This window comes from Schistocerca serialis, chromosome 5 (genome assembly GCF_023864345.2).
Source record: "Schistocerca serialis cubense isolate TAMUIC-IGC-003099 chromosome 5, iqSchSeri2.2, whole genome shotgun sequence".
Taxonomy (NCBI): domain Eukaryota; kingdom Metazoa; phylum Arthropoda; class Insecta; order Orthoptera; family Acrididae; genus Schistocerca; species Schistocerca serialis.
In genome coordinates this window covers 73,096,523-73,111,103 of record NC_064642.1, presented here as the reverse complement: position 1 = coordinate 73,111,103, position 14,581 = coordinate 73,096,523, and the positions used below count along the sequence as shown (strand labels likewise).

At 35.6% G+C, this 14,581-nt stretch overlaps 1 protein-coding gene across 4 annotated transcripts in view; it reads left to right on the top strand.

Annotated features, from left to right (window-relative positions):
• Nucleotides 1–14,020, top strand: part of LOC126481601 (dual specificity tyrosine-phosphorylation-regulated kinase 4) — a 647,996-nt gene extending 633,976 nt beyond the window's left edge. For all 4 annotated transcript variants that reach the window (XM_050105470.1, XM_050105469.1, XM_050105468.1 and 1 more), the window contains 8 exons: nucleotides 891–1,054; nucleotides 1,185–1,309; nucleotides 3,027–3,179; nucleotides 3,282–3,420; nucleotides 3,529–3,700; nucleotides 4,913–5,056; nucleotides 10,466–10,595; nucleotides 11,483–14,020. In XM_050105470.1, coding sequence (XP_049961427.1) covers nucleotides 891–1,054; nucleotides 1,185–1,309; nucleotides 3,027–3,179; nucleotides 3,282–3,420; nucleotides 3,529–3,700; nucleotides 4,913–5,056; nucleotides 10,466–10,595; nucleotides 11,483–11,849 — 1,394 coding nt within the window. In that variant the 3' untranslated portion in view covers nucleotides 11,850–14,020. The remainder of the gene's footprint in view (nucleotides 1–890; nucleotides 1,055–1,184; nucleotides 1,310–3,026; nucleotides 3,180–3,281; nucleotides 3,421–3,528; nucleotides 3,701–4,912; nucleotides 5,057–10,465; nucleotides 10,596–11,482) is intronic.
• The last annotated feature ends 561 nt before the right edge of the window (nucleotides 14,021–14,581 follow it).

Here is a 14,581-nt window from a genome sequence, read left to right as displayed (position 1 = left end):
TGTCTGTAATTAGTGTGTGTGTGTGTGTGTGTGTGTGTGTGTGTGTGTGTGTGAGAAAGAGAGAGAGAGAGAGAGAGAGAGAGAAATTTCTCCATTAAGACCAATTTATGAAAGTCTTTCTGTGTGATGAAAATGTGAGTTATAGATAGTAGGAGTATAGCTTACAGTGAGCCACTGTCTTCTAAAGCAGTGGAAAGTAGAAGCATAAATAAAAACAAAATCAGAAAATTATACAAATTACAATAACCAAGAGTATAGAGAACTATACAGTTTTTGAAATTTTTTACGAGAAACTGCACTTTGAAGTTTGTCTGCTGTGATAAGAAATGAACAAAGATGTAAAATATCCATTAAGCAGTTCCTTCTTAAGATAAAAATTTATGTTGGATTTTGATACTTTTCATATTAGTAGACGGAGATTTGATATGACATTGCTTCAAATACATGAGAAAGAAGCTATAATGGATAAAAAAATGTGCCATGTCTTTTATCCTGTGGGATATAAAGTGAGGTCCATACCATCCATTCTATAAAACAACAAGAGGTATTTACTAACAAAAAGTGCAAATAAAAATATGATTGATCGTGTAAACCCTGCTACACTTTTCTTAAGTTTGTACCCAAGTGAAAGTGTAAAGAGAAAGGAAATGAAAAATTTGGTTTACAATATTTTCATCTTCACTAGTAAATGACTAGAGGGAGGCTGGTCAAAAGATTCAATTTTTTTGTTGTGCTCATAAGGATGAAACCTGGGAAGTTTACAAATCTATTTCCTTAACTGTCATAATAACTAATCCTGTAACTTCTTCATATGTCCGAGCCATGTCTTTCAAACCAAGAAATTATTATGAGTAGAATCAATTAAAATATTTTTCTCTTACACATTTCAGAAGCATTGAAGTACTATGGAAATCGACTGACAGACTATGAGAGAACAGAAATAGAGAAATATCCAGAGATTTGGTATTTAGGTCTTGATGCCTGCAAAATACATGGTGAAGAAGGGCCACTACAGAATGGTGGCTATGACGATGATAATGGCAGTTATAACAAAGTAAGTATCTCAAATGAAATTTTGGTCCCCGTAATTAGTTTTATTTGACTAATTTTTTGTGTTGGTCTAATTTTTGTGATGTTTTTCTTTCTTTAGATATTTGAGGATCATTGTACTGTCTTTGTTGTAGGTTCTTCATGACCACATATCATACCGATATGAAATTTTGGAAGTCATTGGTAAAGGAAGTTTTGGACAAGTCATTCGGGCACTTGACCATAAAACTAATCAGCATGTAGCAATAAAAATAATAAGGTAAGCAATTTGATAACAATGTGCTGAAGGGGTATCTTTTGTAGTTTATACTAGAAAAGTAGAAACTTACACTGTAGGATACACCAACATATTTCAAAATATGCACTATTCCTAACTTATTCTTATGACTACTGTTTACAATAAAACTGACACAAAAATGACCCTTGTTGTCTGGAACCGAGCGACTGCTACGGTCGCAGGTTCGAATCCTGCCTCGGGCATGGATGTGTGTGATATCCTTAGGTTAGTTAGGTTTAATTAGTTCTGTGTTCTAGGCGACTGATGGCCTCAGAAGTTAAGTTGCATAGTGCTCAGAGCCATTTGAACCATTTTTTTGACCCTTGTTAATGAACATCACAAAAGATTTTGGAAATAACCACTGTTTAACATTGATTCAGTGCTGTGCTCAATTTATCAAACTGTGAGACATGTGTAGCAGCTCTGCCTGAGGGATATTAGCTATAGTGTTTGCATTATTCTGCTATAGCTCTTCCAGTATGTGAGAATTATGTGAGTACACATGACCCTTCTATTTCCCTCAGGGACAAAAACTACAGGGAGAGAGATTACGCAATGGGAGTAACCTGCAGGTTGCACTGCCTCTGCTGATTGTTGTATCCTCGTCAAACACCTTATGCACTTGTGACAAAATTGTCAAGGCTGCTGCTCCATCTTGCTGAAAATATCCATACTGTCATTCATCTCCAGTGAGCTGATCTATATATGGATTAAACAGTTTCTGGACACTTTGGTTAGCGTTAAGAGTTTGATGGAAGAATCATGTTCCATTGGAGACACCAGACATTGCGCACCAAGCACCAGTTTTTATTGTGCAACGACTCTTCAAAGTACTGGTGGGAATTGTCTGATGCATAATGGTGTATGTTCTCGAATTCACATATCCTGGTAGGCTGAACCAGGCCTCATCTGAAGAAAACTAAGGATCCAAAACTTGTGATTCCATTTCATTCAGAAACCACTGACAGAACTCAACATACATTGAAATCGTGGTTTCCAGTATTTTCTGGGATGGGAAGTTCTCCTGGTCATTATCAAGAACCAGTTCCACGTCAATCTCTTAAATATTTTCTGGGCCAGTTAGTGTGTGTGTGTGTGTGTGTGTGTGTGTGTGTGTGTGTGTGTGTGTAAATCTTCAATTTTATGATAATGTAACTTTTTTCATGTCTTGTACATCTTTGTGTACTCATTATTTGAGACAAAAAAGAACAGCTAATGCACGAGGAAGTTAAACAGTTTGTAAATTATCTAAAACTGATGCCCAGTCAAGGAAAAATAAGAGTCTGATCATTATTCTGCTCTGAGCCCCTGCTAGATGACAAAGCAGGCTGACAAACATGCTCATAGGGAACTCAGCCTCTGAGTATAGTGATGAGCAACACAAAGTTCAGTAAATTATTTCTCCACATTATTAACTATGAAATATATTTAAATGGGACATTGAGTGGCTGACAGGCATAATGAAAAAGTCTGCTAGATATTGTTTAGCTATTGGACATGTACAAGAAAATTCACACAAGTGTGACACACACACACACACACATACACACACCCATGGCCACTGTTGTTTCCCAGTAATAAGGCATATTGTTGTTATTCCATACTGGATTTTCCATTGTTTGAAATACATTTAAATGTTGTAATAGCCATGTTTCCACAGCGAATGCTTGAAACCCAATAAATATCTCTTGTGTTGTAGGAACAAGAAGAGATTTCATCACCAAGCACTTATAGAAGTTAGGATTCTGGACCATCTAAGGAAGAAGGATAAAGATGGAAGTCACAATGTCATTCATATGTTGGACCACTTCTATTTTCGAAATCATTTGTGTATTAGTTTTGAGCTTATGAGGTATGTCTGAGAATTCCTGTTTTATTCTGAGAATACACACAAATTAAATCATACAGAGGTTACTTTTGTGCAAACTATTACTTATTGTCATTATTCTTTCAGTTTGAATCTGTATGAGTTGATAAAACGGAACAATTATCAAGGGTTCAGCCTAAGCCTTATTAGAAGATTTGCAAATTCTCTTGTTCAGTGTCTGAGGTTACTCCACAGAGAAAATATAATTCACTGTGATCTCAAACCTGTAAGTATCAAAACTGAGATGTAGCAAATTATGTATCAATTGTGGTAAAAGGAAATTGTTTTCTATTGTTACAAGCATTATTCCTCTAACCATTATTGTAATTTCCAGGAAAATGTTCTTCTCAAACAACGTGGAAGCAGTTCCATTAAAGTGATAGATTTTGGAAGCTCCTGTTATGCTCACCAACGAGTATATACATACATTCAGTCTCGTTTTTATCGTTCTCCTGAAGTCATTCTTGGATTGCAGTATGGGACAGCAATTGATATGTGGAGTCTTGGTAAGGTTAACAGCAAAAAATATTCTATTTCCTTAATTACAAGTACGACATTGTATGCGAAATAATATTTTTATTTCTTGCTCAATGGTTTTAGATATCGCTGCACTTGAAGAACCATACAACTCTGTAGCTACAGTTCTCTTAGCTATTTCAGTCTCTTGTGTACAAGTGTATTCACTCAGTCCACTTCCATTAATAGTTGTTACTGCTGTATTCAGTGGTGTTTCTTATTCAGTACTATAATTATAGTCCTTGATTGTTTTACCATTCTGTAATAAAAACTAAGACCAGTTTCAACTCTGGGAATCACATATGGCAGAATTGTATTCCTGTGCCCATTTCATCATTTTCTTTCTTATTCTCCATCATTTCCTTTCATCATATTTTGTTTATGTCATTCAATGGCAAACCATGTTTATGTTGTAATTACTCTTAAAGAACCATATCCAGGTTTCCATCAGTGTGAAGCTTTTCATGAAATACAAAGGTGCACAAATTTTTTGTGTGTGTTTGTTGGTAGAGTTTCTTTCACAATTACACTTGTTACCTTTTCCTATGTTCTAGATGTGGCTCATATATTGCCTGTCTTATAACAGTCACTTTATGTTTCTCACTTGCTTGTATGAAGTTCTTCACATTTTTCAAGGTAACTGCAAAGCAATTGTGTATCCACCACTCCTTACATACAGTTATCTTTATTTAAACACACTGAAGAACATGTGAAGATTTTTTGTTTTGAATATGCAGAATACCTACATATACACTCCACAAGTCTGTTTCTGGTGTACAGCAGGTGGTGCCTCATGCTTTTATTCATTAATAATTCCCTTGTTTCAATTTCATATGGGTGGGAGGAGTAAGGTGAAAACAACTGGATATGATTTTATTCACACCATTCTCTGCCTTTTCCTCACAGTGCTTACAGGAACATGTAATTAACACAGTAAAATTATTTTTTTAGTAAATTTACTAAACAGTGTATCATGGGAGTAAAACCACATTTTTATACTGATTCCCTTGTATATTCTGAGTGTGCTCCTAAACCTTTTAAATCACCCAAACCGCCTAATTAAATCACTTACAAAATTTAGGCTTTTAAGAAAGGAGAAAAAGATTTTTATTGAATTGTTATAAGTATGTGCATAGAGCATATAAATAGAAGGTAAACATAGAATTTAATGGAAATCACAGCTTAGTTTCATCTTTTTACAGGCTGTATACTTGCAGAGTTATACACTGGTTACCCACTTTTCCCTGGCGAAAATGAAGTAGAACAGCTGGCATGTGTGATGGAAGTTTTAGGTACACCACCAGAGGATGTTATTATGAATGCTTCAAGAAGAAGGTTATTTTTCGGTAGGTATATGTGCAGCAATTGGTTGCTGTGTGTCAGTGAATATAAAACATTACCTAATAAAAATTAATTTCAGTCTGGCAATACATGAAATGTAAAACTTTTTGAGACAGAAGAGGAGTGTCCATTTAACAAATTCGGAAGTGAGAGCAACTGTAACAAGATTTCCATAGGCTCAAAAGTAAAGAAGGGCCAAAACATAATTGATCTCCAGCTGTTACACCTTGCAGTTAGTCTCCCCATCAAGACAAGTCCCCTCCTGCCTCTTGAATCTCTCCACACATACCATGTAAAGCAACACCTTTTTCCTTCCAGTAACTAAATACTATTATTTTACTGTTTCCTTCACCATATATGTCAGCCTGTTCCTCATACTGATAGAATTCTTAAACTCTTTTTAAAGTTGGAGATCCATTTTGTATACCTTTTTCTTTAATTGTGTACTTGATATTTTGTTCTCTTCTTGTCTCTGTTTTGTTGTTATTAAGTAAACACCCTCTTGCATCTCATGTATTGTTTACATTATGTAAATCTGTTTCTAATATCCCATGAGGTCAACCTTCCTTATGTGGGCATGGACATTCAGCAGTCTCATGTCCTGACATTTTGTGACCCACTAAATTGAAAGTGGAAAGCTTTTTTGTTATATGAACAAAACATTCAGGCACAGCCATCTGAAATTAGAATCTAGATATGCCAAAGAGTAATATTTTATGTACAGTCTATATGTCTAAGACAGTCCGATGGAAATACCTTGTGTCGATCTCTTTAGACACTTAGGTTTTGTTCCCTGCATGTGTAGAGAGAAATGTATGGAAAAGGCGTGGCTATAGGTAGCTTGAAGACATGTCATAGATATCATAGATAATGACAAATGAAAAGAAAGAAGGGGTGAGGGATGTTGACGCTGCTGTCAAGTTGCACAGGTAACCAATAAAGCACTACCTAATAACATAAATGCAGAGTTAGAGTCTGTGTGGAGATGTTTTCAAGACATGTTTTTATGATCCACTCACAGCAAGTGTCAAAATGGCAGAACACTGCAGAAAAATATAGCATTTAAATTATCTTTGCAACTTATAGACTGGGAGATGGAAGTGTTTAGAAAGGAATGTAGGAACAATAATTCTTATGATGATATAGCAAATAAATTTCCTGAAAATTACCTTGCACAGTGGGTTTGGACAACACACTTGTGAGGGGAACACGTACATCTGTTCACAACAAAGTTCACCAAACTTTTCAGTTTAGAGGTAGGAATTGGTGACCATAAGGTTGTTATACCATCATTTATCAGTATGTTCATTAAAATGTTATGAAAATTTGAAGATATTTCTCTTTAACAAGGATAAGACGAAAAGAATTGGAAAATATCTGACCAATCAGTGGCAAACATTCTGCGTTCTGAAGGGATACGGTGAAAATACAGAAGTATTGTTCACCACTTGTTAAATGAGATTGCATCATGGAAGATAGTGAATGCTGGGAAAAACTGACTATGCTTCAATAACAATATTAAGAAGTTACTATGAGAGCAGAGAGAGCTGCTAATAAAGCTGAATCCATGCTGACAAACAAATGATGAACCAAGTCAAACAAAATATAAGAACAATGCCAGAAGCATTCAGTGAATTGCAAATAATTGCGTACCCTGTCAAGTTGACAGACAACCCTTAACATTTTGGTCCCACATAAAGGCAATTAATAATTTAGGCTAGAATCTGAACAATTCACAAAAGTAAGGCACAAAGGAATAACAGACATTGGTTGTGAGTGGGCTCTGATTTAAATCAATGAGGAAGATTGAAAATGTGTGCCACAAGAGGACTGGAACCCAGGTCTCCTACTTACAAGGTAGTTGCACTGACCATTGCACCATCTGGACATGCTGCGTGGAGTACCCCAGCATGTCTCCTGTCAGACCCAAATTCTCAACCTATCCACACACTACTAAAGTAGTGCCCTGCCCATTATCCTCATTACTCGCAGCCTTTTGCTGATTCTCGTGAGTTCAAGTGTGGTGTGCTTCAGCACTGAAGAGATCATTGGCCATCTTTGGCTTAATTTTCTACAGTATATGTGGCATCTGTTCTTTTGGACTTGTCTGAAAGAACAGACACCATATATATATAAAAGTTTAGAACACAGACTACACTTATCATAGCTAAAGTAGCTAAATTTACTGCAGGCCTCTCGTCAGAACATAAAACACATTTTGTTAACATATTGTGTATTGAAAGTGATACGAAAAGCAATTCTAGCAATTTTAAGAAGCCATGGCCTACACAGAAGTGAATTGGCGTCACATTGTCCCATTCTGTTGCCAGAAAGAGGACCAACATGGCTAGACAGTTGGCTTCATTAACTGCAGCTTATTTTCTGTCACTTCCAGCCACGTTTACTCCCTATAGCATATGAATTTCTGATGGAGTAATGAGGAAACACGTCATTGGGGGACACTACACTTGTCTATGATGTGTCCCTGAGAAGCTTCTTTTGCTGCTATGTCCACTTTTTCATTTTTCAGGATTCTGGCCCCAGAATATTAAACATCAAACACTGAACTGAATCTGTTTTGGGCAAACAATCATATTACCTGGGCTGTAACAATTCTTTATTGGTGTGGCAGGAAAGTCCTAGGTGTAATCTAAATAATGGAAGGAATAAAGGCAACTACTCACTGCATACTTGGGACACTGGGTCCTCAATTCGCACATGAACAATACTAAGTATGTTGCTGAGATTTTGGACAAATTCTACTGTGTAGTTGGCTGGGACAGTGTAACTGTGCGGGTGTGTATGTTACAAGGGGTATTCTGCAGCTCAGGTGGGATTCATCTGACAGCTCAGCACTGTCCTCAGTCTTGTTTATGTACATATTGGCAGTTCAGTGTTTAACTATATGGTGAGTAGACACCATTATTCCTGCTGTTATTTATATTCTTTATCAGTGGAGTGTTCATAATCAGGAGTGTAACTAATATCCACATTAGGTTTTTTTGTGTTCCAAGCAGATCACTTTCATCATAAATCCCAAATGTGTTCTTTAATAAACACAGACAGATACTTCCCTTCAATGACAGAAAGGACAAGGCAAATCATTGGATAACTCATGACAAGCAAGGAGAAAATTTATTAATGTCTTTGCAAGAATGACTAACCAAAGACTCTAAGAACAACTTATATTGGTGCTGTTTTAAAATGTATGCTTGTTACTAATGGAATAGTATATTTCAATGAATCATGAGCAAGGCTTACATAGTAGTTAATGAAAAGTATTAATTGAGGGCGATACGTAAGATTTTTAATAAACCAAGGCTTCACATCAAATGATGTGAGAGTTCAAAAGGCAGTCAGTAGTAACAGCTAAAGACCTTTTTTGGAACAAACATTGCATGGATTATTGAGCAGTGAGAGACAATGAACAAGATTAATGTTATTGATAGTGTTTCTTTAAAGGAACTCGAACATTACATGAAAGAAAGAAGAATTACATAGCCTGCAAAAGAAACATAGGCACATGCATTTCAGGAGTTGACTCTGGCATACTGAGCCAGACTGTGAAGAAATACCCTTTGAATTTGTCAGACCAATGAATGTTCCCTGCATAAAGGAAACACTGTGAAATTATCTTGGGATGTCTATGCTTCTGAGTGGGTGTTGGGCAGGGCTTCTTATAGAACAGATAAACTGGAATTTTCAAGGACTCTGATTTCAGCTTGGACAGTCACAGAGTGAAGTCTGCAAAGCCGCACATGTGAGTGTGATACAATGGCATCCACCAACAAAGAATAATGGTAAGGCGGTAGAAGATAGCTCATCTTTACAAGATTGTCTGCCTCCTGAATTTCTTTATATGATTTCATGTGCTAGATGCAAGCACAACCAGTGTTGTGAGCACAACACAAATGCAGAGATAAAGAGTTTGCTGGATTGTCTTATCACAGTAGTAGTAAAAGCGCTAAATTAAACCTATTATTTTTGTTAGTTGTAGTGGCATATTTAACAGAGAGTGATCATTTAGTAGTAGTTGCAAATTTGGATGATTAGTGGCAATAAAATGTTGTGTTATTTTGTAAAAATTGTAGCTAAATAATGATTGTTCTTTTTGCTACAAAAAATGATCTAATTTTGTCAACATATGGGCTTCCATTTAATTTCTCTTCTGTTACAAATATTTTTTTGTGTAGTTGGGTTGAAATCCAAAGGTCTTTTGGCTGTAGTTGTATACTTGAGTCGATGGTGAAAATAAATTGGGATAGTATGTTGCTATGATTGTAGCAAATTCAGAGCCTTGTAGCTGTCAAGAGGTTAATCTTAGCAAAATGTAGAATCTCTCCTGGCGCGCGCGCACACACACACACACACACACACACACACACACACACAGAGAGAGAGAGAGAGTAAGGAACATACCCATAGGAATTCACCATTTAAAACTTTATGTATTTTAAACTCTTAAGTTTTCTAGAACATGAAGGGAGAAGATTTTGAGAGAAAGACAAAACAAGATTATTATCTCACTCATTGCTCACTCACTGATGATGAAATCATCAGAGAAAGCGAAAATTTGGAAAAACTGTTTGAGTTTTGATAGAAGAAAATGATCCACAATTGCCTATGCCATTTAAAGTGCCATAATAAATATTAACTGATGCACATCAAATCCATGTTCTTCCCTGATACTTGGTGAGCTGTTGCTGTGGTTAGTTACATGCTCATCTGAAAGGACAGACATTGTTGAACTATTTTGAAATTAATTTGCTGACTGTGAATTCCTTGACTCCAGCTGTACTAGGTGTAGATTTACTACCCAACAGTGACATATGCAAATTTGTGCCAGACCAGAACTCCAACCCGGATTTCCTGCTTATCAGCAACAGTCAGCTTAACCACTTCAGCTATCCATGCATGTTTCCTGGACTGACCCAAACTTCCATATGTCACAGTGGCTATATGCTGATATAGCAGTCCACTAAATATGACATGAGGATGTAGACAGTGTAACATACGGAAGTTTGGGTCAGTCTGGCAAGCATGCATGGATAGCCGAAGTGGTTAAGGCAACCAATCCCGTTAAGTGGGAAGTCTGGGGTTGAGTCATAGTCTGGCATAAATTTTCATATCTCACTATTGGTTCGTAAATCTATACATAGTACAGGTGATGCCATGGAATTTTCAGTCAGAGAATTAATTTCAAAGTTTCTGTGTTTCACTTGTCTCAAACACCTGAAACATTACACCTTTAGATCAGTGTAGTGGGCTCATGAAAACTGCCTGTTGTGAAAAATCTACATTGATAGCCGAGGTGTGTGTGTGTGTGTGTGTGTGTGTGTGTGTGTGTGTGTGTGTGTGTGCTTTGTATTCCTTGCAGAGTATAAACATCATCAATACCTATTCTTATTTTGCAGATTCAAAAGGCAACCCAAGATGTATTACAAACAGTAAAGGCAGGAAGAGGAAGCCTGGGTCCAAAGACCTTGCACTTGCTATCAGGTGTAATGACCCCCTGTTTGTGGATTTCATATCAAAATGTCTCCAGTAGGTACCAGTTTTTGTGTTTGTTAGTTATTATACTGATTAATGTGAACATAGTTAATTCTACACTTGTATAAAAAAGATGATTGTTCCCACATGCAGACTCTGAAAAATTATTGTAAGCTCATGTAAAGTTATTGTTATCCTTATCCATCCATTGGTTAGTGGTAGGGCATCATGATTGAAAATGTGTGATGTTAAAGCTTGTTTCAATGAATAGCCCATTTATCTGAATGACAAACACCAGTTTAATTTAGTGATTTACGAAACTTCATAAGAGATTCTTACATAAGCAGCTTCTGCAAAGTCTACACAGTTATTCTTTTCCTCTTGGCTGCTCTTACGTTCAGCACTGTAATGGCTGTGATAAAATATTGAATAGCCAAGTATTCCAGTCAAATCTGTGACATGTACAGTAGTACATAAAACTCATGAATTAAAATTCCATTGTCAGGAAGAAGGGTAAAGAAAGTAAGAGAAGATAAATGCATAGGCAGAGGCAGTGTTAGTGCAATGGTTGTCCAACAAATTATATAGGTAAAATGCCATTCAAAGAAACTAGATTGCTGTGGGGTGAAAAATATTATTTCTACAGGGCTGAAAATGTTCACAGCTATTCCAGTCCATAACTAGAAGTCACCATCTTGAATAGAAATATCACATATCTACAACTGTGATTAAGTTATTTTTGGACATACATTGTCAGAAGTAAACGCACCAGGTTTCAGTAGTAATGTTACAATAGTTTATTAATTTTGTGGAATCTTGATAAACAACATTAATATGGTTTAATATAAAGAAAAAGGTTTCTATTTATACACTTCCGGAACTAAAAACTTGTTAAAGCTTGTTACAGTAGCACTAACTGAGATACTTTTTATGATTAACAGGTGGGATCCTAAAAAGCGAATGACACCAGATGAAGCTTTAAGACATGAGTGGCTGCAGTCATCAACCACTGTCCAAATGCACCAGCAGGAGCTGAGGCGATCACCTTCCGAGACGGTAGCTGTTCCCCACCAAACGAGAAGAGTGCCTGTCTCTGAACCAGAACCTGCTCCTGCCCCCTCCCAGCAGCAGTATTCATTATACAGACTATACAGAGGCAAGAAATGTGTCTCTAAGATCTTAGAACCTGAACGTGTGGACTCTACAAAACCAAAACCTAGTATAGGAAGCCGTATGACAGCTGACTTAGTTTCGACATTAGATCCCAGTCTTGATGACTCTGGCACATTTCTTCCACCGATACTGTGACTCACGCATTTGGACACTAGAAGTGTGAAGCCAAAGTGAGACATCTGTTAACTCTGGATATGAGGGATGGCGATGTCCACACTCTTTATGTGTTGGCGTGACTGATTAAATTGTGATACATGACATACAAATAATGTTGTTGAGATACTGTATTTTGAGACATCATGTTGTTTGTGAATAGATTTGGATAATTCTGTTCCGTGCCCTAAAAATTGTGTGAATAGACTCAGTGTTTACCATTGTTCTGACTGAATTCATTATTTGTAACACTTATTATTGTTTTCACTGCAATTGATGTGAGATCTGATTTGTTATGTACTATTTTTCTTTTAAGTGAAAAATAATTTGTACATTCCTTACTTAAATACTCACTTTTAGTAAAATGCTAATTCAGTATTTTAGTTGCCACTTGCAATTTATACAGTAATGAACTGACTCAGTAGTATCCTCCGTTGAAATTTATGAACATTACTACCCTAATCCTGGGTAGTTGCTTTAATGGAAAACAGTAACTTTCTGAGTTATGTTTTTAAATATGTTATTGCCAGTTTTTTAGCAATATCTGATAAGCTATCAGTCCATATGATCTCTCTCATTCCACAGAAAATAATGTACTGCCTGTGCTATGCTCATTTGCAGTTAAGCCATTTGTATGTTAATAAAAATATGTGGAGTCAAACTCAGGCATCTGTGCAATCATAATTTGCAGGAAAATGCAGTGCATGACTGAACCAATACTGCTGCGTTCTTCTATGTACTTATGTTCAGTTAAGTCCTTTTGTTGAACTATATTCCTTCATGAATGTGTATAAAAATCAAACACTCTACTTTCTCACGTGCTTATAAATATGTTTATGTATGTGTGTGCGAAATCTTTTGTGGATACACACATACATGAATGTGTGTGTTGTATCATGCAGGAGTACAAGCCGAAGTGTGTATGAGCTGTATGGAGAAAAACTGCATGTTCTGTCAACATGCATGGATGCAGTTGTATGGCATGCAGAAGCCAAAGGGATAGTTTAATTTAATTATATGTTGTGTTTCAGTGATAGACAAGACTTCAGAGTGATCTTCTGCATGATTTGGTTGAAGAATTTTGTAATGTGTACTAACAAAGATACAATGGACACACTATTTTCATTGCAGTCTGTTAAAACTGTATTCCACAATCCTAACAAAGAAATCAAAGAGAAATGTGTGATATTCTCAGTTATAATGTAGCATGTAATGATCAGAAATAATACTGTTAGGTTTTCATCAGATGAAAGGGACTGTAAAATGCATATTCATTGTAAATAAAGTGCAGACTCATTGCTTAACAAGTTTGTTTCTGAAGTGGGCGACAAAGTGAACTGACTTTCATTTCTAAGCTGCATCCAGAGACTTTCATTCCATTGTTCTCATTTTAAAATTCATACTTAGACAATCAGAACAATCAAAATAAGTTCATGATGTTGCATTTGTAACTAAAAACACCAAATGTGAAATATGTTTCTCTCAGACCTGTAGTGATTTATAACTGCCAGAAATAATGGTTCATCATTAATATTTACTGTTATCACTGCTGAAAAAAGCTAATTAAGCAACAACAGGTATTTTACATCCATTATTACAAAAACTGAGAATGGTGTCATTCTTAGTAAAAAGTGTTCTCGGTGTGTGAAATGAAACGTTGTAATATGAACTTACACTGTAGAATGTTGAGCAGACTATGGGATCAACATTCAACTTTTGTTACTTGTTCATCATGATACACACTTAATTCTCACATTGATGAAGCACAATATCTTGGAATTGGAAAGAAATTAAATCTTATTTTTTATGCACATTTTCTTGGACTTTAAGTGAAATCATGCTTATGCAGGTAGTATGTATAACTTTGAGTCTGTCTGTTACTGCAGCTCTCATGAGATATCCTTTCTTCAAATCATGTCAGTTGTTCATATTTCACAGAAATGAGATTTCTTTTATTCTTATATTTGCATAAAAATATGTTGACTCAAAGGAAAATACTTTCTAGATTAAAAAGTGATGTAAAGGTTTCTTTTCATTCCATAAAAAGCAAGAAGTTAGGCAATCTTTCATGTAATTATACTGCAATTTAATTTGAATTATCTAAAAATAAATAACAGAATCAATATAAGTAATTAAATAAATGTATGTTACAATGTGTGTAGAAGTACATTATTTCATGTAGCTACCCAAATGCAACAAGAAAGAACTTTCTAAGGAAAGGTAAAGATTTAGTGATGATTACAAAATTTTTGGTTGTGAAGATTTGTTAACAAGTTTCTCTACTGACAAAGTATTTCATTTTTATTCAATCATATGAACTCATAAGATGCAAGTCAGTTGGAGATTGCTGTATAAGCACAGATAGTAAAAGATTTTTTTGTATTAGAGAAATTACAAATGTAAGAGAGGTGTCAACAAATTAACAAAGGAAAGGTAAAGATTTAGTGATGATTACAAAATTTTTGGTTGTGAAGATTTGTTAACAAGTTTCTCTACTGACAAAGTATTTCATTTTTATTCAATCATATGAACTCATAAGATGCAAGTCAGTTGGAGATTGCTGTATAAGCACAGATAGTAAAAGATTTTTTTGTATTAGAGAAATTACAAATGTAAGAGAGGTGTCAACAAATTAACAAAGGAAAGGTAAAGATTTAGTGATGATTACAAAATTTTTGGTTGTGAAGATTTGTTAACAAGTTTCTCCACTGACA